This window comes from Aedes aegypti, chromosome 1 (assembly GCF_002204515.2).
Source record: "Aedes aegypti strain LVP_AGWG chromosome 1, AaegL5.0 Primary Assembly, whole genome shotgun sequence".
Classification (NCBI taxonomy): Eukaryota; Metazoa; Arthropoda; class Insecta; order Diptera; family Culicidae; genus Aedes; species Aedes aegypti.
Genome location: NC_035107.1, coordinates 152,240,501 through 152,257,535, shown reverse-complemented (window position 1 = coordinate 152,257,535; position 17,035 = coordinate 152,240,501). Strand labels below are relative to the sequence as shown.

Here is a 17,035-nt window from a genome sequence, read left to right as displayed (position 1 = left end):
ATTGTCACGTCACCCTCAGCACCTTCTGAGTATTCGCCGCCACTGGTTTCAGCTTGCGAATAAAAATCTTCGTCGGATCCAGACGCACCTTCATCGGATGATTCTTCTTCACGTGTAGGCCGGGCTGGTTCATCTCGCGGAATCGGTTCAATCGGACTGTCATCGAAGTCCAAATTTACGAACGTCCGCACTCGCGTTGGCTTGCTCTTCGTAGAAGCTGGTTTAACCTTCACCTCGGTTTGAGGCAGCTCGGTCAGGAAAACTACGTCACGGCTCCTGATTACATCCTTCTTCACCGGGTCATACAGCCGGTAGGCTTTGGTCAGCTCGTCAAAACCGTAGTACCGGCTTCCACCTAACGAGGTTTCTTCCGTTGGTCCGCAAATGTCCGTATGGACAAGCTCTAACACGCCGGATGCACGATGACCACTGCTTGGAAATGGGAGACGAGTTTGCTTACCCATGGCACATACCGAACAGTTGTCGATCGCTGTTTCCTGAAATTCGACCCCGGTAGCAAGGCCGTTCTTAAGAAGCTTCAGGCTGCGTAGGTTGAGGTGACCCATTCTCCTATGCCAGACGTCCAAGTTGACTATCGAAGTGATAGAACCTTCTGTTCAGCAGACTCGTCGAAACGGAATTGTCCATTCGACACATCGTGGGTACCGGTTGCAATGACGTCACCATCCGAATCGATCACCTTCACGCCATTATCGCAAAACCGCACCTCATGACCTCGTCGTACGATTTGACTCACCGAGAGAAGATTACTGGAAATCGTTGGAATGAACTTGACGTTGTTCACATCTATCGGTGGATTTTCTGGGCAACACTTTGGAAAAAGTTTGACGGTCCCGGTCGCAGCAATTTCCATCACACCTTTATCGGCTGCCATGACTACGCCACTAGCCGGTCGCGCATTCATCAAAAGGCGGCTATTCATGGTGAAGTGGTCCGATGCGCCAGAATCGAACACCCAATCGTCGTTGCTATGGCAACTATTTGCTGTTAGCACCGTGCTGAATGCTGACCCCTTCCTCGCCTCGCTTCTCACCTGGCATTCCCTAGCAATGTGCCCGTACCTATGGCAACGCTTGCACTTCGGACCTTTGGGCTGCGCAGCTGACCGGTTTTCGGGTACGCTTTGCTTCGTTTTCGGAGGAAATGATTTTCTTCCAACAAACGCCATTTTGTCCGATGGGATTTGCACTTCCTGGAGCAGCTTTGTCTTGATGCTGTCGCCGGTGATAGGAATGCCAGAATTTTCCAGCGCCATGACAATCGGCTTCTACTCCTTCGGAAGTCCAGCAAGCAAAAGTGATCCGATCCACTCTTCGGAAACTTCGAACCCCACGCCGCGGAGGTGGTGAGCGGTGGAAATGATTTCCGTTACGTACGTTTCCACGTTACCGCACGACGAAAGCGATGTGGTGATGAGCTTCCTGAGCAACGCCACCCGGCGCGTCAAGCCAGTGTCCTCAAATGCTGCTCCAAGCTTCGCCCAAACCTCACGGGCCGTTTTCGCGTCCTTCACGTGCACGTAGTTGATGGGATCCAGAAGGAGAATAATTTTCGCACGTGCTCTTCTACACTTCCTCTCGTCAATCGCCGGCAGCGTTCCATCCGCGTTGGGAATCGGCTTCACTGTTTCCCACAGCTCCTCCAGCTCGAGATAAGTTTCCACCGCAAACTTCCACGTGGGCCAGTTTTCACGACCGCACAACCGCTCGATGGGGGGGAGGCTTGAGTGGTTTTGAAACTGCTGCTGGATTTGCGGAATCCGTTCCGCTTGGTTGTCGCCAGCTCCGCCGAGAGACATTTTCTGCTTCGAGAATCTTCTTTTGAAAAATAATACTTGGGCCAATAACCTATTGGAGTAGTCAGTAAAACGAACTACTCTTGGCAGTGGTAGAAACAGAAGAGAATAATTTTATTCAAATTTAAATCTAGGCTACTACGATTGACGTTCGGTCTGAACGCCTACTATGTTTATTTTATCTTCCAACAAAATCACACCCCTCTGTTAAGAACCACGCAGTGACGCTCAGCTCAACACCACTCGATGCAAGGCACGTGCATACGATCATTCTTACGATTCATAACACTCCACGACTAAACCAACCCCATTAAACATTTGACAGTTCCCAAGCCGACCAAATTGGTTGAAAAATCGGTCGATTGTTGCACCGACGCTTATGGAAGATTAACACAGGTATCAACCGAATATTATTGGAAGTACACTAAGACAATTCCAGGATAGCTTATTGAGCACAAAGTAAACAAGCTAGTCCATTCCTCTGCAGACAGCTACTGACTGATAACTCAACTAGCAACTGCTGTTCCTTTTATTTCATCCAGGTATCTACAATTCATTTCCACTAAGCACAGCATAACATACCTCTAAATACTACCACCGACGATTCCCGTATATTCTACCTACGGGTGCGACACTACAATCTCAACACTCCTCCTTAGTGTCGTCATCCGGATTGCTCCTCCTTTCGCCAAACTCCTCGTCAAGGTCCACAAAGCTCTTCCAGGTTCTACCATCTCGTCCATCACAAAGGTCGTCAAGGTTGTACCTTCCGAAGATCACGAAGCTCCTTCTACTTATCCACCACGAAGTTCAGGTTCTACCTCCTAACGGATCACGAAGCTCGTCGAGGTTCTACCTTCCGATGATCACGAAGCTCCTCCTCAACTCGAGCCCTGTACAAGTGGCCCGACTCCGATGCTTGTACATGCTCCGACCAATCAGCAGCTCCTCCTACGGATCCCGTGCGGCGTTACACGGCTTATGCGGCCGTAACCTCCTGTAGGGCACACTCGCAGATGAACCGTTCCTGGGCCCATAACCTATTGGAAGTACACAAAGACAATTCCAATCTCAAGGCTAGCTTATTTTAGCACAAAGAAAACAAGCTAGTCCATTCCTCTGTAGACAGCTACTGACTGATAACTCAACTAGCAACTGCTGTTCCTTTTATTTCATCCAGGTATCTACAATTCATTTCCACTAAGCACAGCATAACATACCTCTAAATACTACCACCGACGATTCCCGTATATTCTACCTACGGGTGCGACACTACAATCTCAACAAATATCACCCGATTTAATTGGGTGGGTCGACGCAATCCTACTAAATAGGTGGATAAATCGGTATTTTAAGTAAAATCCAAGCAAGTTGGCCTACTAAACATCAGATTTCCTCGGTCACCCGATTTAATCTAGTGATTAGTCAGTTGATCGCTGCTGTGTTAAACATTCATAAGCGTCGGTGCAACAATCGACCGATCTTCAACCAACCTAGTCGGCTGATGAACTGTCAAATGTTTAATGGGGGAAACTTCACATAACTCTGTTGTAATTTGGACCAGTCTAGGATGTCAAAACGGCATTTCTGAATGGACTCCTTGAAGAGGAAATTTACATGAGATTGCCGTTTGGTGACAGTCCTCCCAGAGTTTGCAAATTAAACAAAAGCTTGTATAGACTAAAGCAGGCAGGACGTAGTTGGAATCTAAGATTTAATGACATTATAAAAGAACTTGGTTTCAAGAACACTGAATCAGACACTTGCTTGTATATCTGCAAGGATAGAGGTCTGTACATAATATTGTACGTAGACGATATCCTGATATTCGGACAAGATATTCAGAACATACAATGGATCAAAAGGGAACTTTTCAATCATTTTAAAATGAAGGATTTATGTGAAGTGAGAAATTTCCTTGGCCTAGATATCCGCCGTGGAGACAAATGGTTGACAATTTCTCAGAAATCCTACATTGAGAAAGTTTTGAGCAGATTTGGAATGCAAGATTGTAGACCAATCAGTACGCCAATGGACCAAAATGCTAGGTGGTCTAAAACTGATGGACAATTGACCAAAGAGCCGTATAAAGCTCTCTTGGGTTGTCTCCAGTACCTTGCATTAAGGTGATTATAAAACGAAGCCAAACTTTGAATTTTCAAGTGCACAAGATGAGAGTATCTGACAACATTTCGCGTTGAAAACCAATCAACTTACTTGCCTGCTGGTAGTGACCAATGGGATAGATTTTTAACGCGGAGTGCTGTTTGGTTCTCAAGTCTAGTGCTCTTGAAAATTTGAGGTGTGGCTTCGTTCTATAATCACCTTAATGTCTAGACCAGACTTATGCTATTCCGTTAATGCCTTGTCTAAATTTCAGAGCTCTCCACAGGAAATACATTGGACCGAACTCAAGCGCATCCTGAGGTATCCAAGGTACCAAAGACCTTCGGCTTGTGTACACGAGGCAAGAAAGACAGATTCCACTCGAGGGGTTTTGCAGATGCAGATTTTGCGAATGATGAGGACGAACGGCACTCTATCTCGGGATCCCTTTTCACCGTCTACGACAACTTAGTATCATGGTCGACGAAGAAGCAGACGATGGTGACCTTATCTTCCACAGAAGCTGAGCTTATCTCACTTTGCGGAGCAGCGAAAGAGGGTGTTTGGTTATCCGATTTATTGTGTGAGGTTGGAATCAAATCGAATCCATTCACCGTAAATGAGGAAAACATACCATGCATCAAAATTGCTGAGGAACCCCGAAGCCATCAACGAACCAAGCATATCGACATTAAGTACATGTTTATTAGAGAACTAATTCGTGAAAAAAGCTAAAATTGAAATACGTTAGTAGTGAATTTCAAAAGGCCGACATGTTTACAAAACCATTATCGCGACTTAAATTTGAAGAATTCGTAGAGCTACTTAATTTGAAAATTGAGGGGAAGTATTAAATAGGGCAATTTTCATCTTCGTAGAGCGTTTTGGTCAAGTTTCCCCTATTCTAAATCTTTGGCAGTTCGACATCAAAATCCCAGTCCCGTCGGTGTCAATCAAAACAGAATAGATAGGTAGATACATAACAGAAGCAAACCTGGGAGGGAGGCACTGATACTACACACGAAATATAGAACAATGTTTGTTTGAACTGCAAGATAACTCCAGCTTGCCAACAACAATCAAGGCAGGCTTGGGGAAAATCGCTAGTTTTCTTTTGATGTGTGCTTTCGATTTTTCCTGACAAACATGGAAAAAGGACCACAGTTTTCTATGCACTAAATATTCATTTTTATTGGAAAAAGTGAAACGATGCGTTTTTCAATGCTTTATATTCAATCCGATTGAAAGGTGCTCACGTAACATTACTTGCATTGTGTGCATGAATTGATTTTCATTCGATTTGTATCACTTTTGATGAAATGCGAAAATGTGTTTTAATCAGTTACGCGCCTTATCCATGTTAGTCCAATGTTTGAGATCTGGGATCATAGTGACAGTTCGTGACAGCGGAATCCCGGCTCACTATGACGTACAGAAATTCTGTATTGGTTTCTCCCTCCCAGAAGCAAACCATTCATACATAGCAGAAAGGAAACAACCATTCATACATAGCAGAGTAAATAACATAGGTTACCGTCGTGATTGCTTATGCATCGCTATAGAATAATGTATGATATAGATAGGTACCCGACAGCAGGCACCATTGAGAACTATCTTTTCGTGCCATTCTTATTGTATCACGTTGATATGTATGAGGCTATGGCATTATGCTAAGACCATTTTTGTATCGGAATAAAGTAGTGTTAATAATTTAACTTGCTTTTTCTGATTGTGAAGTGTGCTCCGAGAGGACAAAGGAGAAGGAGATTTCCTTGCCTTAGTATCCATCGGAATCATACTTTTTAAAGAAAGATTTCCCCAGCGACTTCCATATTGGCTATTATAGAAACCTGCCCTCAAGTTGGAATTTTTCCACTGAGTTTAAAACCGTTTTCCCTCAGGTGGTGATTGCTCCCACTGAGTCGAAAACTTAACACCCGCGAGGTAAAAAGGCGTCTTGCAGCTGCGAATAGGGCTTTTTACGGGATCCGTAACCAGCTTAAGTCTCGTAGCCTGTAGACGAAAACAAAATTCGCGCTATATAAGACACTTATCCTTCCGGTATACGGCCATGAATCCTGGTTTAACGTCCAGGTCCAGAGGTCGAACGAAAAGCGTTTGGAGTTTTTGAGCGTAAAGTGCTGCGAACAATACTCGCCGGTAAACAAGAAAATGGCATCTGGCGGCGTCGCATGAATCATGAGTTGTACCAAGTATATAAAGAAGTGGATATTATCAAGCTCATAAAACATGGCAGGCTGCGTTGGGCTGGTCACGTGGTACGCATGCTGGAAAAACGACAAGCAAAAATAATATTCAGTAGAGAACCCGGACGAGGCCGTCGGCTTCGTGGTAGGCTGCGCACACGTTGGCTTTTTGCAGTTGAAGAGGACTTAAGGGCACTTAACGTTCAGGGCGACTGAAAGCGACACGGATAAAAGCGTATCATTCAGTGAATGGAATAAACCATTAATGTACAATATAACGTATTGGATACAATACAGCATATCTATTGTAATTGAATGTCGAAGCAACATTATTTTTGTTTGAATATACAATTCAAAAACAATATAATATATTGTAACAGAACACTGTATTGTTTTTAATTGGTTATATACCTTACAATTTTCGTCAAATTCCTATTTTCGCGTAAAACAACTTTTACTTTTTTCTGCGTACCTTGGCTGAAAGAAGTAAACAAAACAAGTTCAGAAAGCTAGGAATTTTGGGTGAAAAATATTCAAAAAGTAAAAATAAGTGGTTTTGTAGAAGTCACTTGATATTAGCTGTAACGACGAATGCAACCATGATAAATATCTACTTCAATAGGAGTTAAAATTATTTTACTGTTGGCACGAATATCCGGTTTTACTGTTGGCACAAATATCCGGTAAGTTGGGGGACAATCCATACAAAATACAAATTCTACACTTTTCACCACTAATTGAAATACAGTTCGTTGAATTGTTTTTGTAATTGTATTGTCATTTTACAATATACACACTCAAACAGAGTGTGAGAGTTCGGTAAATAAATTTACCGGAACAGATCTGTAATTCACCGAAATACCGAAGTTTCAGTAATAGATGAGTTTTTGACAGTGTGTCAGAAGTGAAATTAACGATCTCCGGTAGTCTACTGTTGAGCTGTCAAAAAAATCACCGAACCATCTGTGAATCACCAGTATTACCGAAAACGGTAAAATATTTTACTGAAGTTTCGGCAAACTAGGGATTAGATCACCGAAATCGGTAATTCGGCAAATTGACAGCGTTAAACTGTTTGTTTTTTCGTTGACGCGTCGTGGTGAAAATTTTGGCTTTCCGATGTTCTATTAATATAAAAATTATTCTAAGGATTTACTCAATATAGCAATACGATAGAGGTGAGTAAAAAGCAGCTTACAAATGGTTTTCATATCCCTTTCGGGACGAACCAGCACAATTGTGCTGTTCGACACCCTTGACATCGAATGACTATTTCAGCCAATAAATCATTGTTTTACTAAACTTTTTCGATTTCGATTATTGAATTATCATTGATACTTGTAATCAAGCACAACAGCTTTTGTTTACATCGTGTTTAGAAAACACCAGCTCAGGGTAAACAAAAAGTAAACAAACACCGTAAGAATTGAAAAAGTTTTATCTGTCGCAACTTTTCAACTATTCGTTTTTTCTAGGTATGCACAGATACGAATCGACAGTGAAAGAGTCATTCTTTGAAATGGTGAAGACCAAATGAGAATTGATTCACACAGCAAATATTTCTGGAGGGACAAAGTGGGACCAGCACAATTGTGCTGGTGCCGGCACTTACCCGGTCGATGTTCGTTGTAGACTACCAATTTTCATTTTCAGTATTTTGATCGAATTAAGTGGTTGAATCTGGTTCTAATGTCCACAATAGTGCATAATATGGCATTAAAACATGAATGAGTTATTTCATACGAATCATAAAGATGATGTACCGTTCGAAAACTATGTAACAGAAACTCATAGCTTTGGTTTAAAAACTTTTATTTTTTATACGTCCATATTTGAAATAGATTGGGAATTACATTTAATGTTTTAAATCTCCTTTAGCAAACTTTAAGACAAAGTAAAAGTTAAGGGGAACGTTCAAAAATTACGTCATTCATTTAGGGGAGTAGAGGTGTATGAGAATGTGACAGTGCATGTGGGCAAAAGCGTGATAGTGGACATGGGGAGGATTTAGATTGACTTAAAAACAATGGACGTAATTTTTGAATTTCCCCTTGCTTTGATAATCGATCAATATCATGTTGACGCGATAATCCATTTTGGTGTTCTACAATGTAGGCCGGTTCAATATCTGCCATAATATTTATGAAATTTGACAACTGAAGCTGAAGAGCTTTACTTACTATTTGCTTCCGAACCACAGAGTCTATTAAATGGCATACTATTGATGTATGCAGCCCATGCTAGTCTTCTTCTTCTTCTTCTTCTTGGCATTACATCCTCACTGGGACAGAGCCTGCTTCTCAGCTTAGTGTTCAATGAGCACTTCCATAGTTATTACCTGAGAGCTTGCCAAAGTTGCCATTTTCACATTCGCATATTATGTGACAAGTACGATGAAACTCTATGCCCAGGGAAGTCAAAGAAATTTCCATTACGAAAAGATCCTGGACTGACCGGGAATCGAACCGAGAAACCTTCCCCATGGCTTTGCTTTTTAGTCGTGGACTCTAACCACTCGGCTAAGGAAGGCCCCTGCTGGTATTACTCGCAAATATGTTGTTTATGGTGTATGAAATGCGTTTGAAATAGTCTACTTAACTATTAAACAATGTATAAAGTTATGGAGTCTAGATTATCCACTCATATAAAAAATATCGTTTCATTCCTTTTACGTTTAAAAATATATTGTCTAAATCTGGAATTTTGAGACTTAGATAAGCTGATATATTAAAAATAAAAATCTGTACTTTATTGCCGTGCGTATAGTGTTGCAAAGTAACTAGCAGTATCCATCAAAGAAGTTTAGGTTCAATTCCCGCTGCAGTATTTTTTTCGTCAGATACGTATTACGATTGTGCCATTTAGCGTTGCATGCTAGTCCGTTGATTCGTGTGATGCTTCCTTCAAAGGCCATAATCGTACATAATGCTTTTCAGGAAACTTTCTACGGTAGGATTGACAGCTAAAAATGTACATGCAACCGAAACGAAAGGGAAAACAAAACTTACGAGTATGGTCGAGCTTTACATTTCCCTTAGTAATATAACGGTCACACCGATTGCGAAACTTTAAAAGCTCATGGAAAATCAAAAAGTCTACTGTTTGCAGCTGTCTTCTGTATTGTCTTATTAGAATCATTGTCAGTGTCTTTATTTTCAAATCTGAAAGTTTCCAAATATTTAAATACATTAAAAAAAATTGATTGTTCTATGTAATTTTTAAATTAGCTGGAATATATGTATGTAACAATTTCAAAAATAAAATTCATTTTTTAATATGGTTATTGACCTGATTTTGTCAATCCTTTTTAAATGGGTTTTTGAATTCCCTGTTATATGTAAGCTATCCGATATAGTTCTTTCAATCCTACACACTACTAAAAACTAATACAGTACTGACCCGATTTTGTCTGCCCCCGATTTTGTCAGCTTTTTGACCCGATTTTGTCAGCCTATCTTGAATATATCCAAAAATTGTCTTCGTCATGTAGTACCCGTTTACATTAATACTGATGACGATGTTCAATGTCATGCACGCATGGGCGTAGCCAGAGGGGGCAATGGCAATCCTCCTTCCCTCTGTACAAAAGAACAATTTTACTATGAGAATTAATCTTGTGTTTGAATTCATCAAAGATTGTCTCCAGCACTCGTATTTATGCAGTAGTTACGTCATGGTAGATTATAAAACTTAAAAAGTCTACCAAACATCAGACTTTTTGAAAACATCTTGCCAGACATTGTTCGAAGGTTTTATCAACAGTCCGCAATGGAGATATGCACAACTGAGTAGTCGACAAACGAATTACATACATTCTCGAGTATCAGTAGATCGTGCTTCGTTACTTGGCAACCTGGCAATTATTTGTTAAAAATGAAAAACCGAAAAACACAGCCGAGTTCACGAAAAAGAAATTTGGTATGTAGGTTCATTCATGAATTCCTCTAAAAAATTCTCTAAAGGTTCAGATGCATCGAAGCCAAACCTCGAATTTTCAAGAACACATATCTAGAGAACCAGGTAACCGTTTGTACTGGAAATTTAACTCATTAGTCACATTTTGTTACATTCTTTCAGGGTTTTTTTAAGTAATATCTCGAAGATTTCCTTTAAAATTTCCTCCTAATGTTTTATTGGTTTTCTGCCTTGAATAACTCTATAATCTATTGAAAGTATCCCTTCAAAACTACATTTTGATGAAATTTGTTCACAGTATTTTTAATGTAGTTTGGCTTAGGACTCATCAATAGTTTCAAAAACTCCTCTTGAAACTGTATTAGAGATTTCTTCAGAAATTCCTCTAATTTCACTTCTATTTTTTTACAAAATTGCTAAGATTATGAAGGATTCTTACTGGAATCATCTCACGAGATTTTTCATTAATTCGACCAGGAATTTCACGAAGATCTTTTTCAAGCATTTAATCATCCCATAGGTATGGCAATAATCTATATAAATAAAAATGGAGTGGTGTTTGTATGTCACGAAATGGCTTTAGAACGGTCCAACGGATTGCCGCAAGATTTTCACTGTTGCACTCCTCAAGGGATGCGACGTGTTCGTGCGAAGAAAAAGTTCAGGAAAGTCGCCGGATTTATCGGGAAAACGGGAGAAGACTAAGGTGTAATTTGTATGGGGGATTTCTTGACGTTTTCCAACAGCCTACTTGATGGCAAAACGAAGTTTGCCGGGACCACTAGTTTCAAATATTTATTTAAGACTTTATCGAATGTCATTTATGAATACCTCTAAGAACACAAAAAAATGGCAAACTAAAGAAAGTTTCTTAAAATATAATTTTTTAATTTTCATACTGGAAACAATTTTTTTACAACAATTCCAGGTCAAATTCTTGATGAAACTTTTAAAACAATTCTATAAAATTCTTAAAAACAGTTCTGGATGAATTTAAAAATGTTTTAAAATTTACATAGAAATCTCCAGTTGAAATATTCTAGAAATTGCAAGAAGAGCTTCGAGGCAATTACTGATGCCATTTTAAAAGAAATTGTGGAAAAAAAAACCTAAAGGAATTTTCGATTGATTTTTCTTAGGAATTGAGGTGTCCTAAGAAAAATGCTTAGATAATTCAACGGTTAGGTAGAACTAAGATTCAGATTGATGCCGGTTGTCTTACAGGCCAGAGCAAAATTGCCGATCAAAGGGATCCTTTGGCGTGAAATTTGAGAATGAAATTGTGAGGGCCGCTTTTCTCCCCCTGATAAACAAAAAAAAACCTAACTACGCTCATGTCCCTCGCCCCCCTTTAAAAGCTATGTAGGTCTTAAACGTAGTTCATAAGCAAATATTAGCACGTTAAAATTTGAAAAACAGAAACAAAATATATGTCCCGATTTTGTCAGGTTTCCCATTTTGTCAGCCTAAAATTCATCGGGGGGCTGACAAAATCGGGTCTCTACTGTATTACAATGACTTAAATTCCATTTTAAGCAAATAGACTCGATGTAAAAAAAAAGTAAATTTGATATTGGGAGCCATAACGGTATACACGCAGATACTAAGCAAGATCATGCTGAGGGTCGTAGGTTAGACTCCAGCCGGTCGAGCATCTTTTCGTAAAGGGAATTTTCTCGACTTCCCTGAGCGTAGAGTATGATCGTACCTGTCACACGATATACACATGCAAAATTGGTCGATTGACAAAGAGAGCTGTTAGTTAATATCTGTGGAAGTGCTCATGAGAAGTTGAGAAGCAGGCTTCTTTAGCGTCAGAAAGAAGAAGAAATTTTATGGTAATTATTAGCACTTAAAAACGTCCAAGCTGTCGGGCACATATGACGTAAATTTACATGAATTTTTAGGAAAGCTGCTTACGCAGACTGAATATTTTGACGTTTCCATTTTAGCTCTAGGAATAAAATTAATGATTCCAGTTATTTAAAATAAATTAGTTCCATGTTACCAACCTTAACAAAATCATCGTTCAAGCATCATTTGAAGGAGCTCTATGTGATTTCAAAAGTGATACCGTCGATGGGGGTGACAATGGGTCTAGGGGGTGAGATTGGGTCAAAACGGAAAATTATGATTTATAAAATATTTCAGCTAATAACGCTGGTATTACTAAAATTAATAATTCATATGTTAGGGAACATAGTATTACACGTAATTCATCACAATATACATTTTTAGAAATAGTAGTTTTCGTTTACTTTACCAATAAACTTGTATGTTGAAACTAGATGAAATTTACCACATTAAATTTCTCCTGTGCAAAGTATCACGCATATACTTTAACCTCTATCGTTATTTTAGTAGAAGGTTGAAAGTCTTTTCATTGCACTTCATACGTATTTTCAGGAATCTATTTGATTTTTCCACAAAAATTATTTTTTTTTCGGTACGGTGTCTTAAACATCAAAAATGGGGGTGACATTGGGTCAAGCAAGAACGATAGTAAATGAAATTGCAAGTCCACTTTTTTGACATTTTACGGTGCCGGGGGTTCTCTTTTTTCATTAAGAAGTGTTTATTCTTTCTAAATACAGCATCTCTGAAACATCAAACAAGTCTACATGAGTATTCCGTGCGTTGAATAACAATGCAACGCATTTTGACAACTTCTCAAACCAGCAACTGTGTTTCGTGCGCAGCAACATCGTAAAAGTTTATCAAGTGGATTTTTTTTTCGAAATTTAATTATTTATCAGTGTTTTTATATTATAGAAACATCTCACGGAAGTACAAATGAGTTGGATCGCTGAAATACTGGGATAATGACGTCAACATCTGCCTGAAATGCACTGATCGTGGAATGTCGCACCGAAATTTAACTATTTGTGAAGGTTTAAAATAATCACTGTTTCAGTACACCTTTGGAAAAACTGAATTGAATATGGATCGTGGAATGTCGCACCGAAATTTAACTATTTGTGAAGGTTTAAAATAATCACTGTTTCAGTACACCTTTGGAAAAACTGAACTGAATATGGTAATGGGGAAGAGACTTTGAAGAAAATTTGAGGGAAAAAACAAGAAAATTTATGTAAACTTGACGATAAATGTTGGATTTACATATTTTTCTCATAGCTCTTCAATTTTTTGGTATAATCGTTCTTTTAAGTGGGTTTATCATATCTGTGAAACATATTAGATATCTTCTCGTCTTGTTTGCATCGTATTTCATCAATACCTTTCAGCTGTGAACGGTTTTGCAATAATATTCTCAAAAACAAGTTATTTCAATTACAGTGACCCAATGTCACCCCCTCTATGGGGTGAGATTGGGTCATTTTTCATTCACTTGTGGTGCCGCTGTGAATAAATATTATTCTTTAATATTTTGAACAGTTGTTAATGTACCATCAAAGTATATACACACCAAATTTGAAGTTTATTGGAGTTAAATTGCGATAATTATTCAATAAATAAATCGTACATATCATTTTTTGACCCATTGTCACCCCCAACGACGGTAGTGTAGGGTAACAGTCGTATTTTGGACCCCCTAAGGAAGTGATTTTAGTTGTGTGTCCTAATTAATTAATTGCACAGCGTAACACTGTCAAAGAACATGTCAAAATGTAGAGAAAAACTTCCTCTACGAGATAAAAATGCCCAAACGGTCATGTAGGATCCAAAAAACGTCGAAAATAATTGAACTGTGAAGCACTGTTTTTCATTATTTTGGACACACCAATACATTTTGGACCCTCAAAGTATATATTTTGGACCCCCGGCATTTTTTATCGTTTGGCGACAAAATCCATGACACTGGATGTATAATATGCTTGCCCATAGTCTAATCAATCGATCGACAATGGAAAACCGAAGAAATTCTACGCTTTTTGTCCAGAAATTTGAAAAAAGTTTTTATTTACATTTGAGCAATTTCTGACGGCTCCAATTTCTGTGTGTAACGTGTTGTAACGGTTGCATGGATGCACCGATTAAATTAAATTAATTTCAGATAAAATAAACACATTTTCTTTGTACAAACGGTTGATGCAAGTGCGGAATAGTCCTACCTTTCCAAATGACATGCAAATTGAGGTGGTCTTTCGATTTAAACTGGGAAATTTGCAGGAAAATGGCCAAGGGGGTCCAAAATATATAGGGGTCCAAAATATATTGGTTACCCTATATGTTTGGTAAAGTGAGTGAAAGAGGTTGGAGGGAGTCTCTAAAAAAATAATTTAATTTTCGAGTCTAGTACACGACTTTGACAACGGCCTTATAAGGGAGGTCGAATTATGCGTAACTGTCAAAGGATACTGTAGTGCCTTTTTAAAAAATTTTGGACCCGTTTTTTTTATTTCGTCATTAGGGTGCTCTTTCGTGAGATAGGGTGACCCAAAAATTCAGAAATAATTATGTTTTTTTTAATGCACATTGAAATTTAAAAAAATAATGTTCTTTAATTAATATGATGTTTTTTTTATAAATGGAACGATAACAATGTACGAGATAAAAATACTTCATATTCTCTCTAAGATTCAAAGCATCACGTGACGATGACTTTTATCGAGATTAGGGTAACCAATATATTTTGGACCCCTATATATTTTGGACCCCCTTGGCCATTTTCCTGCAAATTTCCCAGTTTAAATCGAAAGACCACCTCAATTTGCATGCCATTTGGAAAGGTAGGACTATTCCGCACTTGCATCAACCGTTTGTACAAAGAAAATGTGTTTATTTTATCTGAAATTAATTTAATTTAATCGGTGCATCCATGCAACCGTTACAACACGTTACACACAGAAATTGGAGCCGTCAGAAATTGCTCAAATGTAAATAAAAACTTTTTTCAAATTTCTGGACAAAAAGCGTAGAATTTCTTCGGTTTTCCATTGTCGATCGATTGATTAGACTATGGGCAAGCATATTATACATCCAGTGTCATGGATTTTGTCGCCAAACGATAAAAAAATGCCGGGGGTCCAAAATATATACTTTGAGGGTCCAAAATGTATTGGTGTGTCCAAAATAATGAAAAACAGTGCTTCACAGTTCAATTATTTTCGACGTTTTTTGGATCCTACATGACCGTTTGGGCATTTTTATCTCGTAGAGGAAGTTTTTCTCTACATTTTGACATGTTCTTTGACAGTGTTACGCTGTGCAATTAATTAATTAGGACACACAACTAAAATCACTTCCTTAGGGGGTCCAAAATACGACTGTTACCCTATCCATTCGGCGTAGATTCAACGTAGCGGATTGTAGCCCATCAAGTAAGTAAATTGGCCATCCTGGACACCCACCTACCCTCTAGTGACGCTTTTTGTATAGATAGTCTACTATTTTTGTATGAGCCGTAACAACGTTCGGACAACCCACCCACCTTTTAAAGCGTTATGAAATTTGTGAATGGGCCCTTTCGTTATACAGTTGTATCACTTTGCTTGTATCATGATACAACTTCGTAGTCTGATCAAGGCATAATGCACTTCTTGAGCGGTTGTCACATCACAAAGGAGCTCAAGTTGTGATACCGCTAGTTAAGCCACTTGAACTGAAAGCAGCTCGAACTGCTGATCAGTAGTCGACGATATGCAACCTGCGACGAAGTGTTCGGACAAAAATTTAAAACAAATTGCGAGCCGTGTAATAAAGTTATATTTATTCCATTTATTTTGTTCGCACGCCATCAATATTCGCATTTACTATTTATAAAATAAGTTATAAATATTTTGCATTTATTTTTATATATTATTTGGAAGTTGTACCATACAATTGGATTGCCTCAATTAAGCTACTTCTTGCTGACTTCTGATGATTATCTATACAAATTAAATAAGAATAGACGTTCTATAGATACTTACACTGTACTCACTGCTGGACTGACACCCCGTTGAACCGACCCAGATCGGCCTCCCTTGGAACGGAATTTTGTTGCGGCTTGTTCAGCAATGTCAGCTCGTTCCTCTGCTTCCTCTAATTCTTGCTGTGCCTTACGGAACTTTGCAAGGTTTAAGGCAGCTATTTCTTCGGCTTCTTCAATCTGCCTCTTATATGTCTTGATTTTTTGCTGCAGTTTATCAACGAGATCCTGCATTCGTTCATGATTTTTACGGTCTTCTTCCGATTGGAAAGTAAGCTCTTTAATACGCCTTTCTGATTTACGGAGGTTCTTTTGTGCATCAGCATGCCTCCTTTGTTCGCTATCTAATTCAGATTCTAATTCTCGCGCACGCTGTTCCAGTTTCTGGATTGCTTTCTTTCCTCCCTTCAACGCATTTGTTTCTGCTTCATCTAACCGCACTTGGAGTTCTTTGATCTGCTGCTCTAGAGCTTTTCGTAGTTTTTCTTGCGTTTGTGCATGATCCTGTTCTGCTCTTAGCTCATCAGCTAGTCGAGCAGCATCAACCATAGCTTTTTTAGCCTTTTCTTCTGAATTCTTAGCCTCATTTAATAACTCATCTAGATCAGAGTGCAAAGTTTGCAATTCAGACTCAAGTTTTCTTTTAGCAGCTGCAATAGATGCATTTTGTGCTGAAACTTCGTTTAACTGCTCATGTGCATCGCTAAGTTCTTGTTCAGCTTGTCGACGGCCACGGTCTGCTTGTTCGAGTAAGGTTCTTGATTCCTCTAGTTCATTTTGCAAAGCGTTAGCGCGGCGTTCAGAAATGCCAAGTTGTTCTCTAGCATCATCGCGTGCCCTCTGTTCCTCTTCAAGAGCCCCCTGAACATCCTTGAGTTGCTGTTGGTAACGTTTAATATTCTTCTGAGCCTCTGCATTTGCCTACAGAAAAGAATAAAAATATTACCTGACTTTTTTATAATTGTATAATGGACCAATATACAAGCTCACTAATTTTACGTTTGAGCGGTGCCAAATTGCTCGTTCCCATGGTCACGTAAATAACACGGCATCACTCAAACTTCAAATAGTGAACTCGTGCATCGTTCCATAGGCCTTTTCATGTGACAGATCCGTCTA

The 17,035-nt window shown here is 39.1% G+C and overlaps 1 protein-coding gene and 1 long non-coding RNA gene across 2 annotated transcripts in view; both read right to left on the bottom strand.

Moving 5' to 3' along the window:
• Positions 1-2,288: 2,288 nt before the first annotated feature.
• LOC110678361 lies at positions 2,289-3,098 on the bottom strand. Its single transcript, XR_002501523.1, has 2 exons — positions 3,037-3,098; positions 2,289-2,856 (listed from the first exon to the last, which is right to left on the bottom strand). It is a non-coding gene; the product is annotated as an uncharacterized LOC110678361 (long non-coding RNA).
• Positions 3,099-15,703: 12,605 nt separating this feature from the next.
• The window catches only part of LOC110678344 (myosin heavy chain, muscle-like), a 285,969-nt gene continuing 284,637 nt past the window's right edge, over positions 15,704-17,035 (bottom strand). Inside the window, exon 14 of the mRNA XM_021851099.1 lies at positions 15,704-16,837. Within this exon, the coding sequence (XP_021706791.1) occupies positions 15,914-16,837 (924 nt within the window). The 3' untranslated portion in view covers positions 15,704-15,913. The remainder of the gene's footprint in view (positions 16,838-17,035) is intronic.